The sequence below is a fragment of the Vidua chalybeata genome, chromosome 12 (genome assembly GCF_026979565.1).
Source record: "Vidua chalybeata isolate OUT-0048 chromosome 12, bVidCha1 merged haplotype, whole genome shotgun sequence".
Classification (NCBI taxonomy): Eukaryota; Metazoa; Chordata; class Aves; order Passeriformes; family Viduidae; genus Vidua; species Vidua chalybeata.
Window position 1 is genome coordinate 14,520,098 of NC_071541.1, and position 23,340 is coordinate 14,543,437.

Consider the following 23,340-nt stretch of genomic DNA (forward strand, 5'->3'; position numbering starts at 1 on the left):
GCTCCCAGTATCATCCACTACCACCCTCAGTGCCCTCTGTAGTTCCTCTCCTGCTCCATGCCCCCAGTACCACCCAGTACCAGCTCCCAGTACTATATCCTAGTGCACCAGTACTTTCCTCAGGGTCCCCAGTACTTCCCTGTGCCCCCAGTAGTGACTCTGAGTGCTCCCAGTGCCTTCAGCAACACCCAGTGGTGGGGCCAGCCACCAGCCCAGCCCAGCGTATCCCAACACCCAGCAGCACCACCCACTACTGCCACCTCCCCATGCCCCCTGTCCTGCCCCCCAGCACCAGAGACCCGGTGCTCCCCCAGGGGCAGGGCAAGCGCCCTGGCAGGGCTCAGGGGATTTCGTGGTGGGGGCCACGTCTGTCCCCTACAGAGCACACGCAGGCGCCCGCGTCTGTCCCAAAGCCAGCGTTTATTTGGGAGTGCCCCTAGCTGCAGCAGGGGCACTTACTCAGCCCTGGTCACCCCTGTGTTTCCCATGTACAACTATTTACAACCCTCCACACCCACCGGGGTGCCCAAAGAGGGTGCTGATGGGCTGGGTGCCCCAAAGACCTCTAGGTGCCACTGTCACCAAGCACCAACAGCTGCCTGAGATTTTACACCAGCATGGTCCCTTCTCATTCCCTTCTCCACCCAAAGACCCTGGGGCCAAGACCCCACTATTGCCTGAACACCTCGCTCCTACCTTGAGATCCCATCTCACCCCTGCCAAGCCCCCAGGGAGGGACAGAGCCGTGTACCCTCGCCCCTCCTCCTCAGCTTGCCTGGTGGTCACAGCTTCCCCACAGAAAGCACTTGCTCCTCCATAACCCTGTGGGGAAACTGAGGCACAAAACTATGATGGCCATGCCCAGCTTGCAGTGGGCAGCCCTTGTCTGGCACTGCCTCCCCCCTGCCTCACCCCGCTGCCCTCCCCAGGGCATCTTCCCCTCCCACACAAGGACATCCATGCCCCAGCTGTGTGGCAGAGGGGCTGTGGTGGCCTATGGTTCCTGCACAACAGGATCTGGGGGTCCTTGGCAGGGGGGACGACACGGTGGCTGCAGCCACCTCAAGGGTCCCTGCTCCTCCCTGGAGCTGGGAGGTGAGGGTAGCACCACCCCAGTGACTATGTACAGCCTACAAATAAATACCACCTCCCGTGGGAGGGGGGAGCGCGTGTGTCTGCGTGTGTGTGTGTGTGCGTGGATGTATATATATATATATTTATTTATTTATAGATATTTTTAATATTAAAAGGGGGGAAAAATAGACCACTGTGCTAGCAAAGTCCCTGATGATGGTTTCATGTATGCCCATAGGTCTCTGGCTGGTGATTCCGGCGGTTTCGAGGCTTCTTCTGGTCCTGCTGCTCCTTGGCTTTGAGGCCAGCCAGCGGCTGCGGGGGGCTGGCGGCTGTGTGCCGCCAGTAGCCCTGGCAGTACTGGTCCAGGAGTCCCATTTCAGGCTGAGTGAGGAGCTGCAGCAGGTCCTGGTAGCGGGGAGTGGGGGCACCCGGCAGGCCGGGGGGGGTCTCCGCCTGGACCAGCACGGTGTGGACGGCGCGGCTGCTGAGGACACGGAGCTGCACCTTGGTCACCGTGTGCTTGAAGTTGTTCTCGGTGGCGGTGCAGGAGTAGAGGCCGCTGTCGCTGAGCTGGAGGGCGCGCAGCAGCAAGCCCTGCTCCGTGCGCAGCACCCGGCCCTCCACCCGCAGCTGGGGGGGAGAGGGAGCAGGGCTCAGCCGGCTGGCGCCCGGCGCCCCCGGCACCCCCCCAGCAGTGCCCTGCCCTACCTCTTTCCGCCGGTCGCTGTTGTCCTTCTGCAGCAGCCACTTGACGCTGGCCTGAGGCGAGCGGGGCTGGCACTCCAGGAAGGCTGTGCTGCCCTCCACCCCGTACTGCACGGCCTCCACCGTGTTCTTGTTAGCTGCAGGGGGGCCATGGGCAGCCGGGTCACCTCCACCCCACTGCACTTCTCCCCTGTCCACTTTGTCTCCAAGGGTGGGTGTCCATCCATCTATCCATCCATGCATTCATCCCTCTATCCGCCCATTCAAATCTGTTCAATCTCCTCCCCACCATATCCATCCATCACATTCACCCATCCATGAACCGACCCATTCATCTGTGCTTGTTCTCATCCCCAATGTTTCTGCTCATCAGTGTTCATCTTCCTCCCTACAACTACCCACTCATCCACCCACCCACCCATTCATCCATACATCTTCCCATACATCCACCCACAAAACCCGCCAAGGAATCCCTGTGTCCCCCCTGTGCTCTCAGCCTCCCCTCCCAGCTGCCCCACGCTGCAAGGCCTCGCCCCAGGCCCCGCTCACCGTTGGAGTTGTAGCCGCGGCACTGCCGGATGGGGTTGCCGTGCCGGACGTCCTGCCGCCGGCTCCGCCTGTGGGGATGTGGGAGGTGAGAGGGGGAGCCTGTGGCTGGGGGTCCCTCCCTGACCCTCTCCCTGGCCCACGCTGTACCTCTTGGAGGAGGCGGAGTAGCGGGTGCAGGCGCTGCCGTCCCAGGCACAGTACGGGTCCCGGGCCAGGCAGCAGTCAGCACAGGCTTCCCCGTACACGTCACAGCGGTGCAGGGCCAGGTGGGTCACGCCTACGGCCGAGGACACATACAGCTGTTGCTGTTGGGAACAAGGAGGACAGGGTGAGATACTACCTCATCCCCACTACATTAGGGCCCCTGCAAACATCCTGTTCCCGTGCCGTGGTGATGCTGGGCAACGCCACGGCTGGGACCAGGATGGGATCAGCCCACCCAGGCCTCTGCTATGACTCACCCTCTTGGAGGAGATGGTCATTGTCTTGATGGGTGCTGGCACCTGGATGAGAGCAGGAATGAAGAAGATGGAGGGATGACTGCTTGGACTGACGCTACAGCCCTGGGGTGGGCACCCCAGACCCCCCACAGGCAGCTGGAGCAGGCAGAGCAGGCAGGGGGAGATGTGAGTGGGCAGCAGGCAGGAGGACCAAAGCCTGGAGTCCCTCCAGAGCTGGCCAAGAGGTAGCTAGTGTCCCAAGGGACTGGCTGATGTCTCAAGGGGCTGGCTGCTGTTCCAAGGGCTGGGTCAAGAACACTCAGCAGAGGGTAGAGGACATGCCAACCCTTACCTTGAACACTTCAATCTCCTCCAGCATGAGCTCCTCTGTCTCCATGTCATCCCGGGGGAGCACAATGACCTTCTGCACGGTGCCCCGATCTGCAAGACACCATAGTGCCCAGGTGCTCAGTGCTACCCCTGGGCACCCATGCCCTCCCTGTCTGTGAAGGGGGTTCCTGCTGGGGCTGTGGAAAGGAAGGATCCCTCAGGCTCATCCCCATCTCTCTCCTACTGTGGCAGCTAGCTGTGTCTGGGGTAGAGTGTGCCAGCTCAGGTAACCACCTATGTCTAGAGAGTGCCACCAGAATGCCAGAGAGTGCCCACAGCAGCATGCAGCCATGCACCAGGGCAAGAGAAGGACCAGGACGGATCACAGGGGCTCTGGGATGCACATTAAGAGGAGGGGAAGCACTGGCCTGGATGGTAGTGCCCCCAGGATGGGCACTGAGGTCTGGGAAGGACAGGGCTGGATGTCAGTGCCTCTGGGATGGGCAACTGGGCAGGAAAGGCACAAGGCTGGATGATGATGGGCTTAGCATGGGCAGTAGGAAGCACATTGGAAGGATGCTAGGGTCAGGAAAGGATAAGGCTGGATGATGAGGCCCCTGGAACAGGCAACAGGACAGGGGGACGACCAGGCTGCACGGCAGAATCCCTAGGATGGGAAGTATCATGCCGGATCACTGGCTTCAGGGATAGGAGCTGGGCTCAGGGAAGGACCAGGCAGGACAGTAGGGTCTGTGGGATGGCATCGGGACAGGCAAAGAACAGTCTGGAGCCTTGAGGAGGGGCAGGGATCTCAGGGGGGCATTCTCAGCCCCTCACCCTGCTCTAGCGGTGGAGGGCACCGTGCTCTGGCCAGCCCTGGTGGTGCCCGTGCCCTCCGGGGCCGCGCCGGAGCATGCTGCGTTCCCCGCGGTGCGCGGCGTGGGTACCTGTGCCCAGGAAAAGCACCTCATAGCGCCCGTCTGCCGCGTCCACCTGGTCCACGGCCACGGTGGTGAAGCGGTAGTTGACGTTGGTGCGGACCACCAGCGGCTGGCGGTGCGTGGGGTACACGGCGTGGTACATCAGCGGGTGTGCGCGCATGAAGTTGATCACTTCGTCAGGGTAGTCCTTGGTCGACTTCATGGATGGGGTGAAGGTCCCCCCAGGGCACTGTGGCACAAACATCACCAGTGCTTGGTGAGTTGGTACCCGAGCACAGGTCTGAGGGTGCCGGCTGCCTGGCAGGCACTGGCTCACCTACCCGCGGTGCCCAGGGGGTACTTACGGTGCCTGGACGGGGGTAGGGCATTTTTCCTGTGTAGGGCATCCACTGATAGTTGGGTCCCTCCTTGTGGGCAAAGGGCCCATTGAAGACCATACGGATGTCAGCCATCGAGTAGACACACACAGCAGAGCCTTTGAAGACCGACCTGGGGGCAAGGACCTGCTGCCACCCTTTGTCATGGCATTGCCAGGACACGCACCCAGCTAAGACTTCCTCCTCTCCTGCACTCTGTGCCAGGAGGGTCAGCACTCACCCCGAAGCAGAGAACACAGCGTAGATAACAGGGTTCTTGGTGTCCTGAGTCTGCTGGATGAAGACGTCCTCTTGGGACAGAAAGATGGAGGGGTCACCATAGGGAAGGTAGGCAGGGACACCAGGGTACAGGCAGAGCAGTTACCCATGGAAGAGCAAGAGGCAGGGGGCAGCAGGGATGTCCCCAGCTCTGCCCAGGGTGCCCCCCAAGCCTGCAGGGGTAGAGAAGGCTCCCATCCCTTTCCTCGCACACTCACGGAGCTCGTCGAAGTGCGTTTCAATTCCGTCGGGTCCCGGCACAGAGCAGACGAGCCGGGCCTTCAGGAAGGTGCTCCACTTGTTCACAAGGCAGCAGTGGCCCCCGTCGTCATTCTGCAACAGTGAGACCCCTGTGCTCAGCCCTGCCTGTCCCCCTGCCCACTTCCTTGCCTGCTTCCCTGCCTGTCCTCTGCTGCACCTACCAGGCAGATGCGCCCAATGCGGGAATAGACCCCAGGACTCAGTGGGGCATCAGCCGACTTCTCTCGGAAGAAGAAGTAGAGCTTGTCATCATTCCTCTCGCTGCTGTCAGGGATGAGCTGGGCACGGACGAAGGCTGGGTCTGGAATGGCACAGCACAGCATGGCACCATCAGCTCAGTGGCACTGCTGCTTCATGCCATAGCAGGATGCTGAGCCCTCCTTTGCTGAAGCATCACTCCTAGAAAAGCACTGTCACAGACTGAGAGCTACATCTCTGGGTGTCTCTTGTGATCTCTAGTGCACCAGGAGAGGCTTGAATCATCTCTGGGGTCCCTGGGAGCATTCCTGAGGTCCACAGATTGGAGAGATACATCAGCTCTGTGAGCAAGGTGGTGGGAACCAGTCTTCCCCCCAGGAAGGAACCACACAGCATGGAAGCTTCTCAGGAAGCTTCTCCCTGCCATCCATCAGCTGGTACCCAGCCTGTGCTGACAGCTCCCCCTCTTCGGGTTACCACCCCGCTGGCTCCCCAGCCCGGCAGGATCATCCCATCTGCTCTGCTCTGTTTACTCAGCTGCTGCCCCGCAGGCAGGGGTGCTCCGAGGGGGGCAGAATGAATGTTCGGGGTCACCGACTGCAGGCGACATGGTTGACATCTCAGCACTGCAGAAACCCATGCACTGACACCGGCAGAGCCAGCCCCATCTCTCACCAGTCTGCTCTCGCCACCCAGCAAAGCTCCAGGCATGTCTGTCACTGCCTCACACAGCTATCCCTGCTCTTGTGCCTTCCCATCCATCCATCCATCCATGATCAATTCATCCATCATCCATCCACCCATCCACCCATGATCAAGTCATCCATCATCCATCCATCCATCATCAATTCATCTATCATCAATCCATCCATCCATGATCAATTAATCCATCATCCATCCATCCATCCATCCATCCATCCATCCGTCAGATGTCAACTATCCATCCACCCGCCCACCGATCCACCTGCCCATGCTGGCTGCTGTCTCTGTTCTGGCAGAAGGAGGCAGTCCCACATGACAGGTCTCATCTCTAGGGCTGGAGCCATGAGGTCCCCAGGGCACCTGGGCTAGTGACACCTGAACTCACCATTGAGCCAGCGGGAATTGTACTGGTCCGTCCTCATGGCTGTCTGCTTGCCCATGGTGCGGAAGATGGCTGCGTCCGTGCCCATGAAGTCGATGTAGACACCAGCATAAAGCTCTTCATCTGCAGAGGGCAGAGGTCAGCCAGGAATCCCCACCTCATCCCATCCACCCACCTTCTTCAATTGCCAGCCCCAGACCTGGCCGGTAGCCACCAGACAACCAAGAGCCACCACCTGTAACCATCCCAGAGAGTTCTGGAGGTTGGCACTGGTCTGTAACCACGATCCCCACCTCTGCTGGGCCAGGTGCCTGGCCAGCTGAAGCAGGAAGGGGGGGTGGAGCAGGAACCCTGCTCCTGGTGGGAGCAGTTGTTCCATCCCGCCTGCATATTCCCTCTGCCCAGAGCAGGAAGCACTGGCACCAGGGAGCCACAGGACTCACTTATTAATGCAGAGACGGTGTCTACTTTGGGGTCGTAGGAACACTTCCCCTTGCCCGACTCCAGCTTGTCTGGCTCCAGGTAGAAGATATAATCCTGGAGAATGAAGCAGATAGAGCAGATGGTTGGACTTTCACTCCTCCATTTATGTGACAGCTCCCAAAAACCACCAGGAGAGGCAGCCTCCTCCAGGATGGTGTACAGCAGCGAGGACAGATGTGGAAGTGTCTGCAGGTCTCCTGCAAAGCTGAAGCTCCTGCGAGTGACTCCTCTAAAGATGCTGGGTTCTTCTCCACGCCCTCCACCACTTGGAGACTTGGCTGAGCCATCAGGCTGAAGTGGGGCATCCATCCCCCAGGTCTGGGAAAAACTGCCTCTTCACTCCAGCTGGCTGTGCTGCACATTGCCACTTGCTCAGCAAGGTCACACAGCTCCAGCAGCTTCGGCAGGCAGAGCCTGGCCCGCAGCACAGCTCGGCACAGCTTGGCTGCTGGACCCACTGTACTTCTCTCTCCAGGAGCCATTTTCCAGTGCTTTTCTTCACACGATGAGATGCTGTGTCTGCTCCATGGGATGCCTCCCTACTGTCACTTCTGCCTTCCCCGTGGCTATCCCTGGCACCACCATACATTCCCAGCCACGAGCGAGACACACGCTGCCTCTGGAGGCACATTCAAAATCCTCTGGCTGAGGGCACACAGGGACAGGCTGGCCCAGCCATGTCACTCCTCACCCTGGCATAAGGACCACCTTCACCTGAGACAAAGCACCAGCATAGAGCATCCACGGGGAGCCTGGGCATGGGGGGACCTTAAGCAACCAAACTGGGCAGATGCCCATTGGCCCTGTGCCCTGGCTTTGGCACATGGGTGACAGACGTGGTGACAGCCACCCTCCACTGAGAGGCCAGCAGGGTCCTGGTGGAGCCCAGGCTCTGGGAAGAACAAAAGAGGGTGAGGGGCTGGGATCTCACTGTGGGCATCTCGCACTGGAGTGTTTGCTCACACCAGCTCCTCCTGGGGCACCCATACCCAGAGATGGGCACAGCCATGTTTCACCATCTGCACCACACACTGTGCAGTCTGTGCCACCATCACCATCACAAATGCCTCTGCCCAACTCTTTCCCCTCTCCTGAAGTGGGCAAACACCTCACATGGACAACCTCTCTCTCTCCAGCACAGCCCTGGCACTTGGCTGCACCATCTCACCCTCCTGGTCAGGCAACACAGGAGCCATTGTGGTGCTGGCATTGCTGATCAGCTAACACACCTTGAAGTGCACCAGAGCTGCCAGGAAGCACATGCTGGCAGCCCCCAGGGAGCTCCTGCTGGGACACACACCCTCTCCCCAGCAGGGGTGACGTGAGGGGGCTAAAATGGCAACGGCGTTTTCCCAGCTGGCACTGGGGAACTGGCAGCAGGAGCTGCCCACAGTCTGGGAGATGCTCAGTGCCAAACATCACCCTTTGCCCCTGACCACCCGAGGACCTGGGGAAGCCCCAGGCTGCACCAGGATGCCCACGTCCCCCATGCTCCCCAGCCCATGCACTGACCCATGTTAGTCTGGAGGGGAGAGGCTCGGGGGTGACACTGTCAGGGTGGGCTGCACACTGGGCTGTTCCTAGAAGCCGGGGATGCTGTCACCTCCCTGAGTGCACTTGACTGCCAGGATGACATAAGCCCCTCTTGGGGCAAGGTGAAGCAGCTGCTCAGTAATGTGTCTGTAGGCCCTACTCAAACACTTTCTGCACATTACTTTGGCATCCTCCCCTGAATCATTCCAAGCCCTGTGGCTCTGCCAACACATGGTCCCACTTCCAAGGGACACAGCAAGCCTGGAGTCAGGTAAAGTCAGTGGTGGGTGGAGAGCCACCATCCCTGACAGTGTCCCCCACGGGGGAGATCCTACATGGACTAGGAGGAAGGAGTTAGTGAGAGAAGGAAAGCCGACGCCAGGCCGGTGGCCGGGAGATGCTGTGCTGGGAGGGAAGGGGATGGCGCCCGGCCCAGGGGTCGGAAGCATGCCAGCGGGATGAAGGAGCCCGCGGCTCTGGTGTGCCCCTGCGGACGGGTGGGCACGGCTGCGGCGGGCTCCCAGACTGGTTCCCACCTTGCTTTGTGCTGGTCTCGGGCTGAGGGGGCTGTCGGTGGATCTGCTTTCCCGGCCTCCCGGCTGGCTCGGCGGGAACCCCTGGGGAAAAGGAGCAGGGCAGAGAGTTAGCGCCGGCAGGGGAAGGACCCCCCAGGGCAGGGGTGAGCAGGGGACCCCAAGAGCTGGGGTGATGGATGCCCATTGAGCAGCAGCACTGCTGTCCCCCTGCATTCCTTGAGGCTCCAGGCTGGGCTGGCCTCCAGCAGGAGCTTCTCCAGGATGGATCCTGCTCTCTCCCACAGAACTGGGGTGCCCTTAGCATGGGGTAGGAGAGAGTTGAGAGATGGCTGCCCACAGCCACCCAGGCTGGGCTCACACCTGGGGGTGCAAAAATGGCACCTGCCACCTTGTTCCTCCTGTGTTGATGAGCAATGCCTCAGCACCAAAGCTATTAGCACCAAGGGGTCACTGAACACTTCCACACTGCCACTGACTCTGCTGGATAACTCGTGCTGTCCTCGACTGCACTAGCACCCTAGGTCCTCCTCATATGCTGCCACTCCCCAGCTCAGTCCCAATCCAATCCCAATTTGGAATGGTCTGAGCAGCATCCACCTCTCTCAGTGCCCATGCCAGGTTTGGGGACTCTGAGGCAGACAACCCGTCTTTCATATCCAGCGCCGTGATCCTCCCTCACTTTGGGCTGGTGACTTCCTCTCCAGCCTCAGGAGAAGCCTCTGGGACCTGTCACTCCAGCATGGAGGGAACAGACATCTCACAGGGCTTGGGACCCCTGGGATACTCATGCTGCTACTTGCAGAGACTGGCTCCCTCCCAAGGCTGTCCTGAAAATGCTCCTCTGTCTTCCACACATCCTGCCCGGTGGCATGCAGCTTCGATGCCACCCTCTCACTGCACGTTGTGGTCCTTGGTGCTGGGTGACATCCATCCAGGGATGTTCCTGACATGGCCACATGAGCTGGCACAATCCCTGCACAGTCCTCCCTGTGCAGCACCAGTGCTGGAATCCTTGGAATCTACGGTGAGGAGCTCAGCAGCCTGGCAGCAAGTGGGAAGCTGGGTTGACATGTCCCTCATCCCAGTGGAGATCCAGCAGTGGCTGCAGCCAGCAGGGTGGGAGGGCACCTTGTGTGGAAGCTGCCATCAGAGTACAGCCAAGTTCCAGCGTGAAGAGAAGTCCTTGGTCTGTGGAGATGGCTTGGCCCCACTCAGCAGCACAACACTGTCAGCCACGGTCACCCCCAGCCTGCCTTTGCCCACAACCTTCCGCGCCCAACCCCCCACCAGCCAGCAGAGCTGAGCCAAGCACCCAACCCACTGCAGTCCCCTGGCAGCTGTGCCAGCACCGCCGTGCCAGACACCAGCTCAGCACCCCCATCCCTCCCGCCCCTCACCTGGGCTTTGCGCCCGCGGTTGACGAAGGCACAGATGGGGTTGTAGGCGCCAGTGCCACACACGTAGAGGTGCGTCCGGTTCCAGGGCTGGATCAGGCGGATGAAGTTGCCGCACTCCCCCTGGGAAGCAGAGGAGAACGCGTCAACCCAAGCATGGGGGCTATAGATTGCCATGGGGCTGTGTCGGTGAGGGCATGGGATGAAACACATCACTGGATGGCATGTGGCATGGGACAGCGTAGATCAGGGGTTGGCATGGGCCACAAGCCGGCAAGCCGGAGGGCCCAGCCCTGGCTGGTAGGAGGAAGCAGCATGGGGAGCTTGGCCTCCTACTTGCCCAGAAAGCTCTCCAGGACCTGCCTGGCTGCAACAGAATGGGTGACAGGACACTGCAACACCCTGGAGTGCCACCCCATCTCGACATGCTAGGGGGTGGCTTTTTCCAAGTAGGATACAGGGACATGGATCCCACTCCAGTGCCAGGTGCCAGCCCCACTCCACTACCAGAAGGGGGTTCATGGTGGTTACTCACATTACTGTTCTTGCCTGATAGGATGCACTCCTCGATCCTCTGCTGGGAAGCGGGCCAATGGATCTGTGGAAACAGCAACCCAGGGGAGACCAGGACTCCCACCTGGCCCCACGAGCACCAGTTATGCCCATCGAGCTCTTGCCTTGGCATCCAAAAGTTCCCCAAAGTGCCCAACTACCCCCTTCCACCTGCTCTGCCCTGCCCTGCCCTGCGCTGGCAGCTTACGATGAGTGGCTCGCGGTTGATGTCGTGGAGGTCCAGCGAGAGGACGTAGTCCTTGCTGCCCACATACATGCGGTCGTGGTCCTCATCCTTCAGCAGGATGCGGTAGTCACTGGAGTTGAGGAGGAAGTTGAAGAAGTGTGCTGTGCCCGTCGCCTTCAGCTCTACAGGGCGAAAGGGGAAGGTGTCAGTAGCCCAGGGACCCCCGTCTCCACCAATGTCTTCCCTGAGTCCAAGCCTGGGCCCAGCTGGAGGACACCCTGTGAGAAGAGGTGCCCGCTTTCCACTCCATGAGCACCATGATACTGCCACCTCTATGCAGGACAAGGGACAATGACGGAGATGCTCATGGCCAGCTGCGACAACCAAGAGTGGCCAGAAGTGAAATCATCAGAACCTGGGCTCAGGAGATCCAGCACCCCACAGCAGGGAGTGGAGGTTGCCATTGAGATGAGGCAGGAGGCTGGAGCTCTCTGCCACCTCAGCCCAGAGACCACAGCTCTCAACATTTCCAGCATCATCCCCTCCTGCACTGTGACCCCATGTTCCAGCCAAGCCTCTGGCTCCTAGGATGGGAGAGCTGGGACCCCAAGGAGCCAGCTCCAGGGGAGGTGATGAGCCTCTCCCCCACCCCGCACACCCCACCCCCCCTTGGAAAGTTATTTTTAGTCTAAGTGTGGGAGCAAGGAGTGAAAGAGGATAATGAGGGTCATGAATATTCACAAGTGCAACGAGGCAGCCAGATGGAAGGCAGAAGTGCTGCAGATGATGTGGGCCAGTGCCAAGAACCACGCGGCAGGGGCCAGGGCACGAGTAAGACACAGCACCCTGCCCCAACAGGATACGATCTGTCCTGGAGGCCACCACCTCTTTGGAGATGCCACTCTGGAGGCGTCACTTCCCTTGGAGGTGTCACCCCCTTCAGATACCACCCCCAAATACCAGATGCCACCCCCACGGGATGACATCTGCCCTGCCACCCCTCTGGATACCACTCAAAGCCATCAGATGCCATCACCATGGGACGTCATCTTCCCCATATGCTTCCTTTTGGAGGTGCTGCTCTCCTAGGATGCCATCAACAGCCATTGGATGCCACCTCCACGTGATGCCATCAGCCTCTGAAGCCAACCCCTTTGGAGATGCCATGCTTTTAAAAGGTGTCACCCTCTTTGGATGCCACAAACAACAATCAGATGCCATCCTCAGCCATTGGATGTCACCCTCATGGGATGCCATCTGCCCCAGATGCCATACTCTTTGGCATTGTCATCCTCTTTGGATGCTACCAACAGCCATCAGATGCCACATCCATGATACACTGATCCAATGAGCACCCTCACCCTGTGGAGTGTGTCTCTCCATGCACAGGGGTGCCCTTTGCAGGCACCGGGAGCAGCTCTGGGGACCCTTCCTGAGGAGGAGCAGAGCAGGGTCCTGCAGGTCAGTGTCAGGAAGCATCACACCGGCTTCCAGGCAGCACCGGGCAGGGCTCCAGCAGCCAGCTTCCCTTCCCAGCGGGAGGCTAAATGCCTGCAGATCCCCCTGACCTCCTGGCTGCACAAGGTACTGGAATGTCCCACAGGTGCCCCCAGGCTCCCTTCCCATCCAGGGCACCCCCTCTATCCCACGGCTGGCAGCGGTTTATGGTCCCCAGTCCCACACCTGCAGAGATGCTGGACCTGCTCAGCCGTGGCAGTGAGGCCAGAGCACACACAAAGCGCGGGAACCGTCGGAGCTGCCTGCGGGAAACGGCGTCACGGGATGTGACATGAACCTCTCCTGGCCTGGGGGCTTGGGGGCCTGCCTGTCTGCCAGGGATGCATGGCAGGATGAGCACGGTGGGCATGTGCAAGGGCTGGAATTTGGGCTACAGGCAGGGGGCCATGGCAGAGGTGCAGTGGAACAATGCCAAGGATGGGGGCCAGGCATCCGCTCACCCACCCACCCACGGCAGGCTCCTCCTTCTGCCTGGCCCATCTGGGCTCCAGATGCTCCCTGTTGCTGGCGCTGGCTCACATGCCACCCATGGCGTCCCCAGCCTGTCCTGTAGCGGTCCCTGACTGTGCCATGGCACACTGGGTCTGGTCCCTGCCTGTCCTATGTCCTGAAGCTGCCCCACTGGCCCATACATTTGTGTGTGTGCACGTGTGTGCCCCACACTCTGTGTGCTGCTGCCTCCCTCAGTGCGATGCTGGTGTCAGTGGGGACCAGAGCTCGGGAGCCAGGAAAGGGCAAGGTGGCTCTGGCAGTGAGTGACACAGGCAGAGCAGAAGAGCTCATCCCCAGCTGCCAGTGATGGAACTGCACGCCCAGGCTTCCCGCTCAGGACAGAGACACCTGGAGCAGGCAGAGACAGGGATGGCAATTAAACTGGACAGGAGCCCCCATGCCAGGACAGCCCCTCATCTGTGATCCCTGCCAAGCCTGGGAACGCCAGCACCAACAGCCCTGGGATCCTGGAGTGCCGGGACACTGGCTGGTGAAGGGCTCCATGTCAGTGACAGCCCCACATCCATTAGGATGGGCGTCTCCAGGGCTTGGTAGGGGATAGGGCCAGTAGCACAAAGAGCCTTGGACCCCCACCGGTGGCTCCATTCAACCCCCCACGGCCCAGCGATCAGAGGGGGCACTCCCAAAGCAGGGCGGTGACGGACCCGCTGCCCCGTGACGCCCTCTCCAAAGACAATGGCGGGGTGGGCAAGACCCTCCCACAACCTCTGACCTCCCAAACCTCCATCGCACTGCCTAATCCCCCAGTGTCACTGTGCCCCCAAACCTGCCCCCAGCAGCCATGGCTGTCCCAAGGGCAGGTTTGGGGGCACAGTGAGTGGAGAAGCCCGCTCACTAGCCGATGTGCCCCAACGAGCAAATTCCCTCCTGCTTCGCATTGCCAATCCCGGCACCGGCAGAGCTTCCCCGGCTGGCCGGGAGCCTAATCCTATTTTAATTGCCGAGCACCGGAGCCAGGAGCGGCTCGGCATCACAGCCAGGGTGGCCTCCGTGGGGACCGTCCCCTCACAACATTCCGCAGAGCCCTCACCGAGCCCCCCGGGACTCGCCTGCCCGCAATCGTTTTGAGTCCTTGGGCGCTGAGCTGTAATTACCCCGCGCCCTCGAGTGATGCCGGCGGCCAGGAGCCCGAGGGCTGGCAACAAGGCGCGATGCTCTGCTTTGCCCGCGGTACCACCGCCCGACTGCATGCTCTGCAAAGCCAAATTCCTCCTGCAATGCCAATTTCGGGCTGCATTCCCAGCTCCGGCAGCTGTCCACCGTTGCTGACTGTTACCACTGGCCCCCATCGGGCAGGGGTGAGTGGTCCCTATTCATCACCCACTGGCACGGAGACCAGTGCTGATCTCCAAAGCAAAAGGGAGATTTTGGGGGTTCTCGATAAACTGCACACCCCGTGGGACTCCTCACCCCACCCCAGTCCCTCAAATCCACCCGACTCCCCCAAACATCACCAGGGCACCCGCATGAAGAGTTAATGCCATTACGACCCGAGCGGGTCACCTCCCCAGGTGCACCATCACTGCATTCCCCAAAACCAATTACAGGCGCTCTCACCTAATTAGATTCTAATTATGGGCTTGTAACGCATTCAACATAATTAGCATGTAAATTACACGGCGTGTTTATATTCAATAACCGCACTCCCGCCCCCACCCCGGCTGGCGGAGCCAGCGCCTTTCGGGAGCCCTTTCTTTGCATGGGGAAGAATGAATTCACTTTAAATGCCGATGGAGAAGCCCAGCACTGATCCCAAGGGAGCTTGGCACAGCAGGGATAAATCCCATCTCCATCCTGCAGCGTTTTATCCCACAAATTTAAAAGCGTGCCCCAAATTTTGATTATGTTCCCTACTAATTTTTTTCCCTACTCGGAATTTGAGCTGCAGCTTTTTGGGTATGCGTCAGAGGGGCAGGATGGGGAGCAATGCCAGGAGAGGGATAGAGGGCTGGATGTGTCCCCTCTCGTGGTTAAAGCATTTGTTGTTATTGGGGCTGATCAAAGAGCTGGGTGGGTCGTCCGATGAAAGCAGAATTGCTTATTTGTTTGAGCGTCACTCCGCTACCCCTTGATGGGTTATTTATGATGTAATTAAGCTAATTACATGTAATAAGAGAGTTTCCGTGGCCCCCAGCCAAGCTCTTTTCCCATTTAACCGATTCACAGGTGGGAGGAAACCGAAGCTGCCTTGCAGGGGCTTGGGAGATGAAATAACTCCTGTTCCCGCTTGCTGCCTTCCAGCCCCGACCATCTCCAGCCCCCCTGGAGCATCGCCCCGTGCCGGCACTCGCGGCAGAGGACAGGTGCTGCAGCCGCCCGGGTCAAATCCCTCGGGATGAAAGAGGTGCCGGCCGGGTGCTCCCCGCAGCCATCGCAATCCGGCCGGTTGGGCACAAGCCAAAAAACAATTAAAAAAAAAAGAAAACCCACATTTTTTTCAGCGGAAACCGCTGATTCATCCCCGGGCCAGCCTGCCCCAAGCGCTGGTGTGTGCATGTGCCCCAACGAGCAGCGCTGCAAGGGGGACTTTGTCCCCACCAAGCATCACTGTGCAGTGGAGACCGGGCTCTTGGCTGGGTCGGGGGATGCTCCAGCAGCACAAAATCCCCGTCAGGAAAGAGCCTGGCTTAAAAAAAATATACTTTAATCACCCCAAAAGCAAAGTGCTGAGCTGAGTTGCCCCAACCCACTGCTCTTTGGGCTCTTTTGTTTAATGTTTGGACATTATTTCTTTCCGCAGCCCCTGAGGAGAGGGCACGGTGCCGGGTGGAAACTGCGGCTGCTCCAGGCCCTTTGCTCCCTGCCCGAGCGGCACTGGAGTGGGAGAACACCCCTGCCAGGTCCCCGGGAAGGGCCATGCTGTTCCATAAGGAGCATTGTTAATTTGAGGGATAACTAGCTTATTAGATATAGGCTGGGGGAGCTGAAATTGCACAGGGTTTTGGGAGGGGGAGGGTTTAAGGAGCTTATGGAGCTTCGCAGCCGGAGCCAGAGAGCTCAGCCCCAGCAGCAGCCGGTCCCAGCGGGTGGAGGGGCTCTGCCGCAGCCCCCCACTGTCCCAGCCAAGGAAATCCTCTTAGGGGTCACAGGGTTCAGCCCCATGTCCCCGCCCCTTAGGGCACGGGAAAGGGGACTGTGGCATCCCCCTGACCTTTACAGGGTCTGAGGAGCAGCATGGGGCACTCACACGAGGGTGGGGACCAACAGTGCCAGTGCTCCCAGCACATTCCCAGCACTGGCTGTCCCTAAGCCCTTGGCCCTGCTCGCACCTCCCTGTTTATCCCATCCTGCTGTCACCAAGCAGTGCCCACAGCTGCAGCAGCTTAGGAGGGCGCCTGGGCGGCCCCCAGGACATGGTCCCCTATCCGGGCTCCTCTCCAGCCATCTGCCACCCCCTGGCCCAGATCAAGCGTGCCGGTATCTCCTGGCCACAGGCAGAGATGCCAGCGGGGTGGGAGGGTAAACTGAGGCACGAGGCAGGCAGGAGAGAGGCCAGGCAGGGGGCTGGCAGTGGAGCTCAGAGGAGACTCCATGCTCAATTCATTCTTTTTAAAGTAATTTTATTCCTCTTCAGGAACTGCCCTGCCTCTCACCCCACCCCTCCCCGCCAGGGCTGCCCCCGGCTGGACATCAGCCACAGCTTTTCCGAGAGGTGCCAGCACGGCTGTTCCCCTCGCTGCGGGGAGCGGCTCCTGTTTGGAAGCCCCACGGAGAGCCCTGACCTCGAGGGCTTCCCGCCGTGATGCGGGGCCAGAGCCCACCCTTCCTTCCCGCACGCTTTTCCCACGCTGGACAGGGAGCAGGACACGGAGGGATGAATCACCATCATCACCATCACCTCCTGCATCCTCGTGGGGAATGGGCCAGCCTCTCTGGTGCCCGAGCCCCCGGCCCGGAGGAAGGCCCAGAGCAGAGGGGACCGCAGGATGTGTACAGCAGTGTGGGGAGTGAGTGAATTGTTAGCATGGAGATGATTAAAAATATCCACCCTATTTCTGGCCAGCACTGGGCTGGGATCTGGGAAGAGCTGCTGGCAAAAGGGAGCTGTGCCGGAGCCGCTCCCAGCACTGTTCTTTCCATGCTGGTCACCTTCCTCCTGCCGACACACGGACAGGAAAGCCTTGAGAGGAGGACAGACGTAAAGAGACCACAGGGGTGACGGGATGGGGGGAGGACTGACCCTGCCCAGCCATCACCCTGCACCAGGGCACAGCAGCTCAGTTCCCACCCCTTTCCTATCACTTCAGTATTTTATAGATGTGTTTTTTTTAATGCACTCAGACGCCGGGGCTCCGTGGAGGATGACGCAGGCCCCGGGGAGCTGCGACAAACCTCTGGCGCGCGATAACAAGCGAAGGCAAACAAACCCAGAGACGCTCCCGCAGCTGGCAGGGCTCCAGGCAGCACGGCCGCCCAGGCAAGGCGCCGAGGGACACACTTGGGGACATGGCAGAGCTTCTTCCCCAGCAGCCTGGCCACAAGGCCACCTCGATCCCACCCTGCCATTGGGATGCTTTAGCCGGAGGGGAGCTTTGCTAGAGACCCGCACCCCAACCCCAGCAGCTGTGGCTGCACAGCCACCTGGTCCCCTGTGGCACCACAGCCATCCCTGACAGCAGAGCCCAGCCAAACTCATCACACCAATGTCCTCCAGGCCAGACCCAACCCCACTGTCTGCAGCTGCACTGGGAGGTTTGGGGCTGGACACTTGGGTATCATCCCCACCTCTTCAGGCAAGAGAAGGGGCTGGACCATCCACGAAGTGCCACTGTCACCCCATATCTCATGGTTCTCTGGCTTCAGGGAGGCTGCACGCAGATGATCAACCCAGGAAGCTGCTCACCAGCAGTTTGGTGTGCGGCTCCCAGCTGGGCCTCGAGGAAGACCCCGGGAGAATTCTCCACCACTGCCACCCTTGTCAGAGTACAGGCAGGAAAGAGGTGAGTGGCACCTTCCCAACCCCAATGTGCTTGGATCCAGCACACCGCTGGCATTTCTTCTCCATGTGCCGGTGCAAATCAGCCCTTCTCCCACCACAAATCCCCCGTCTAGGCAGCAAGGGCAGGGAGAGCCCTGCCAGGCCACCTCAGGCAGGAGGGAGAGGGACTGGAGATCCTGAGCACAGCCAGGAACCATTGCTCCAAACAGCTGGGGCCAAAAAAAACCAACCCCAAACCAGCCCCTAACTTGTGGCACAGCAAGCTTAACCATGCCTATTCCGAATTAATCTCACTCCTGGAGCATACCATGGCAGTGGGCACCAGGTCCAGCTGGGACTTTGCTGGAGCTTCCCCTCCTCACAGCTGTGAGGAAGAGGTGTTTTAAGCCAAGGTGGAAAAGCATTTGTACAGCAGCTAAAGTGCCCCAGCAGCCCCCAAAATCCTCCAAAAACGCTGTTTGGAGAGGAAAGTGGCGCCTGCCTCTGGGGAGGAACTTGCTCACTGCTTTCCAGCCTGGACTTGTCCCCAGACTCTTCATACCAGCCATTTTTTCTGTCAAGACCAGCCTGTAACACCCATGGCTATTGCTGCTTCACCGTGTTTGCTGTCAGCCCCCCTGGCCCCTCCTGCCTGGCTCTGCTGTGCTCACCATCAGTTCTGCCACCACATCCTTGGGCTCACAGGTTCAGTAGATGACCAGAGGGCAAAGGAACAGTGGGACAGCAAAGGGAGCACAGCCCCAGCTCTCCCACAGACCCTAAGGGGAGGCAGACATGAGACTCCTCGTGTCTGTCACCTCCTGACACACATCCAAGCAGGCAAGCCCCCAGCAGGAACAATTTCCGTTCCGCTCCTCAAGGTTTGCAGCCCTGGGACCTGCCTCATCAGCCTCAGCCCGCCCTGCTCAGCAACCTCAAAACATGAGCTCAAGACAAACCCCTCTTACCAATGTGCACCCCAAAGCTGAACCAGCAGTCCCCCCACAGCTCCTAGAGTGGCTGGGTGGGCTAAGCAGCCCCGGTACGAAAGGGTTAAGCCCCTTCCCCCCACCCAGCACCCTCCCCTCCTGCCTCTCCCGGCTCCCTGCCAGCTCCCAGGCGTTAATACCAGCTGGGGGGGTCGGGGTGGCGTCAAGCTGCTGTCTGGAATCGGGGTGCTGCCGGGGGGGCTTCCTGCACCTCAGCACCCAGCTTTGCCAGATGGAGGGAGCCACCCACCCACAACAGGAAGCGGACTGGGGGGGACTGGGCAGGCTACCAGCCCCTCAAGACTGCGTGTGCTGGCGCAGATCAGGAGCTCAGCCACACCTGAATATGGATCCCTGTAGAGATTTGTGAGGGTGCAGATCGCTGATGCCCCCCGAGAAGGAGCCTGTGCTGGGGTGCCCGTGGTTTCCTCATCTTGGGGTCCCACCCTGCCCCCCCTCCAACAACCAGACTCTTACCTTTGAAGGAGAGCTGAACCCTGGGGGTAGCGAAGCCGTGGTCTTTGGGATGGGCAGCCCGCCAGCCCAGAGTCAGCAGGGTGGCCCAGAGCAGGACACCGACCACGGGCATGGTGGGCACGCGCCTGGGCGCCGAGATCCAGGGGAGTCTGGGGGAGCCGAGCCTGCCAAGGAGGGCACACGTGGGAGGGATGTCAGTTCACTGCACCCACCACCCCCCTGAGGGGTACAAGCCCCACATCCTGCTCTCCATCACCCGCTGGCACGCAGCATCCTCCGGGGAGGACTGGAAGCCAGCCCCGGGAGGCTGAACTCTGCTCTGCAGACTGGGGGGCAGGGGGCACAAATCAGGGGGCCACAGCCTCACCTCCCTGGTGAGCATGCAGGGCGAGGCAAGCGCAGTGAGAGCCGCTGAAGCGCCCTCCTCCACCCCAGCTGGCGAGCCTTGGCCAGGTGAGGAGCATCCCTCCATCCCTCCTCACAACCCCTCAGCTGCAGCATCCCCAGCCCCCCACTGGGCTGGCTTTCCCTGCCCCACCACCCAAAGGGGTCCCACTCCCAGCCCTTGCCTCCCTTGCCTCCCCACCTCTCCTCCCAGCCCCCAGCAAAGCCACAGCAAGCAGAGCTGGGATCAAATCTTTCCAACATGAAGGAAATCTGGACTTCATTATTCCAAGAACGTACAAAAAAAAAAAAAAAAAAAAAAAAAAAAAAAAAAAAAAAAAAAAAAAAGAATTTTTTTTCATAAATAAAAGAGGAAGAAAAAGAAGAGGAAAAAAAAAAAAAAAAAGCCCTGCCTGTGTGCCAGGCAGCTGGACTCCCTGGGGCTCCGGCACTGAGCGGAGTCCGCCAAGCTGCCTCCAGCAAGCCACACATGCACCCTGGCACGGCACGGTGCCCGCCGTGCACCCCACTGCCCCTCCGGGACACACCGTCCCCTGGGTCAGGCCCCTCTCCCGAGGAAGCACCCTCCTGGGGGTCTCCAGGGCACTTCAGGCAGGATTTGGGAGGAGGCCCGTGGTGGGAAACCCCAGGGAGCTGCATTCCTGGGTGGGATGCACTGTGCCACAGTATCCGGGTGGGCTCAGGCACGTGGGGAGTACCTGGCCAGCCCAGCCAAAGGGGGTCAGCTCTGTGGGAATAGGGGTCCCCAGTATGACACCCCAGTGAAGCCATGCCCTCCAGGGCTCTGCCAGCAGCCACCACACAGCCCCACAGGGGACAGGCACACCCAAAGAAGCTGGGAACCATTTGGGGCACCCCGGAGAGAGATGCTGAGCTGTGGCAATCCCGCACCCCACCCGGGTGGTCTGGCTGGCCTCTCCTGCAGTGCACAGCACCCACCCCGCCAGCCCCAAGCAGGGCAAGGGCAGCAGCATGTCACCAGCAGCAGGGCAAGACCCCGAGTGTGGTGGCACCGCTGTTCCTTGGGGCTGTGTATTTTTTTTCTCCTTCTTGCCTTTGGGGTCAGTAAATATTTCAATTTGCTTCTCTGTCCCTGAGCACACCCAGCTCTGCTCCATTGTACTGGTATTCGGTCCCTTTTCAGGCTGCCTTCCCCCTTCTCCCACCCATTCCCAGGCTCTGCCCTTCCCATCAGCGCCAGGCCGGGACAGCCTGCACCCCCAATTCCTCCACCAGCCAAAACTCCAGTTGGTTGCAGTTAAATAACCCCCCTCCATCCAAACCTCCCCCCTATCCCCGGCAGCTTTAGGAAATAATTCTGGCAAATCCTACTATTGCATTTGGATGGAGCGGCGTACGCGTCAGAGACAGGGAGCGAGATGGCAAACAAAGGAAAAGAGGGAGAGGAGGGGAGCGCAGCAAGCGCAGGGCGAGGAGAGGGGAAAGGGCCGGCGGTGAGTGGGGGGCACACAGACCCGGCTGGGAAAGGCAAATTCCAAGGAAGCAAAAAGGGAAACGGGCCACTGGAGTGCACCTTGGCCAGGAAATGTCCATTTCCAGGGTCATCTGCACTCGGGGGAAACGAATAACTCCAGGGGAGAGTGGCCACATTCCTGCCCTCCAGCCCCCGGGCTGTCTGGGCTTAGAGGAGTTTTTTAGCAATTAAAGTTTGGCCATTGCTTGTGCTGCCGCAGGAAGATCACAATCCCACTCGGCTTTATCGCCCCTTCCCCAGGCTGGTCAACCCAGCGCCGCCGAGCCCAAGCAATTAGGGAAAGGTTTTCTCGTCTGGAACAGGGACTCCTTTTGGGGATCAAACCCCCGAAGAGGGCTGAGGGGATGCCTCGGGAGAACCCCGGGGGGACCCCAGGGGTAGGGCTGCCTGCACGCCTGCTCCCCGTGGCCTCGGGAGAGAGCAGGAAACATTTTGGGAGGGAAAAGCAATAGAGGCAGGATAGGCAGTGGGAGGGGAGCCTGGCCCACCTCCGGCCACGGCGCGCGATGCCATCAGCGGGAAGGGGGGAAAATAGGGGGAAAAAAACCCCATAACATAATACAGTAACGCTAAATGTCCAGCGCGGCCCCGCGCACACGGGAAATAACTTTGCACAACTTTGCGCTCTGGCACGCCTGGCCTGTCCCCAGGGAGCGCCGGCTGTCCCCTGCGCCCCCCGCCCGGGCGTCCTCCGCGCAGCCCCAGCGCGCCGTGGCGCGGGGTCCTGCCGGGGCTCGGCGTCCCGCCGGGGCGGGCTCCGCCAGCCTGCTCCAGGGTGCCGGGCGTTCTCCGGCGCGTGTGTCTCCCCCGGCACCCCCTCCCAGGGCACCCGCTCGCCGCCGAGCCCTGCCGCAACCCCCATGCCCCGGGAGCGCCCTACCAGCCCCCGTCCCCTGCGACAGTCCCCCCGCCCCGAGCGGGACCGGGGCGCGCCTGCCCAGCCGCGGCTCCCGGCAGCAGGGGGACCGGCAGGGTCCCCCCACCTCGGTATAACCCCGCTGCGAGGCGGGGAGCGGGGGTCCCCAACGCACCCGGTGCCGCCGCCGGCTCGGGGATGGGGCCCCAGCACCGCACCGCCGGCACCAGCCCAAGCCCCACCTGCCCACTTCACCGGCAACTTGCGGCGGGGGGGACCCACACGCGCGAGTTCCGAGCGGCGGAAAGTTTTCCCGGGGCGCCCCCCGCGCCGGGCATCCGCTCCGCCGCCCGCCGCCGCTCTTACCTCCGCGGGGGTCCCGGCGGCGGCCGGGCGGTGAGGAGGGCGGCGGGGCTCAGCGCCGCGCCGGGGTCCCGCGGCCCCCCGCCATCTCTCGGCCGCGACTGCCGCCGCGGCCCCGGCCCGTGAGCGCCGGGCGGGGCGGGGCGGGCACCGGGCGGGGCCCGGCCCCCACTGGGCCCCGTTGCGGGCCCGCCGCGGGGGGCGTCGTTTGCATAGACGCGCCCCCGGCCACTCCCACCGCCCCGGGCCGCAGGTTCGAGCCCCGGCGCCGCCCCCGCCGCTCACCTCCTGCTCCGGCCCTTTGTTGCGGGGTGCAGGCGGTGCCCCGCCGCGCCCTGCCTGCCCGCCGGTGGCTCGCCGCACCTCCGCAGCCCGCCACGGTCCCGCCGGTCCCGGGAAGGAGGCGGATAAATAAGTGCCGTCCCTCCTTTGTCTGCCGCGGCGGGGGGCGGCCCGGGGCGGCGGGGTCTGCGGGGAGCCGAGCCCCGGCGAGTCGGCGGCTTTGTGAGAGCTCCGGCTCCGCTGAGAAACCAAAACCGTCTCGCAGACACGACATCTCCAAATGCTGGGAGTGGAGCGCCGTCCCCAGCCCCACCTTGCTCATTCTGCCGCCCCCAACCCGGGTACCCCCACTGGTGACCCCCGGCCCTCAGCCCAGGGCAGGCAGGTGACCCCTGCCCGCTCTGGTTGCACAGCATCCCGCGGCCCTGGGGCCTGGGTGATCCCAGCTCAGTACCTGTGCCTGGCATCCAGGATCTGCTGGTTCCTGGGTATCCCTTCCTGGGACTGTTCTCTCCTGGGCTGGCACTGCGTGATCCCTGCCCAGCACTGTCCCCCCTGCACACCCAAGGCAATGACTGGCAGGTGCTGTGCAGCTGAGTTCTGTAGCTCTGCTCTGGTC

The 23,340-nt window shown here is 61.0% G+C and overlaps 1 protein-coding gene across 2 annotated transcripts; it reads right to left on the reverse strand.

Annotated features, from left to right (window-relative positions):
* Positions 1-1,206: 1,206 nt before the first annotated feature.
* Positions 1,207-22,540, reverse strand: SEMA3F (semaphorin 3F). 2 transcript variants are annotated; one of them, XM_053953793.1, is made up of 19 exons: positions 22,443-22,540; positions 19,321-19,484; positions 10,927-11,087; positions 10,702-10,764; positions 10,170-10,289; positions 8,773-8,853; positions 6,664-6,757; positions 6,224-6,343; positions 5,100-5,239; positions 4,896-5,010; positions 4,640-4,709; positions 4,387-4,531; positions 4,049-4,271; positions 3,124-3,212; positions 2,793-2,834; positions 2,479-2,636; positions 2,332-2,399; positions 1,786-1,919; positions 1,207-1,707 (listed from the first exon to the last, which is right to left on the reverse strand). In XM_053953793.1, the coding sequence occupies exons 2-19, from the start codon at positions 19,430-19,432 to the stop codon at positions 1,297-1,299; spliced, it is 2,346 nt and encodes a 781-aa protein (XP_053809768.1). In that variant the 5' UTR covers positions 19,433-19,484; positions 22,443-22,540; the 3' UTR covers positions 1,207-1,296. The 2 variants fall into 2 exon arrangements, with proteins under 2 accessions (XP_053809768.1, XP_053809769.1); XM_053953794.1 differs by lacking the exon at positions 8,773-8,853.
* Positions 22,541-23,340: the final 800 nt, after the last annotated feature.

Coding starts and splice junctions, on each gene's coding strand:
- SEMA3F (XM_053953793.1), bottom strand. CDS start 19,432: ATGCCCGTGGTCGGTGTCCTGCTCTGGGCCACCCTGCTGACTCTGGGC. Junction 8,854..10,169: donor ACCGCGGGCGCAAAGCCCAG/GTGAGGGGCGGG, acceptor CCTTTTCCCCAG/GGGTTCCCGCCGAGCCAGCC. Junction 1,708..1,785: donor ACAGCGACCGGCGGAAAGAG/GTAGGGCAGGGC, acceptor TCTCCCCCCCAG/CTGCGGGTGGAGGGCCGGGT.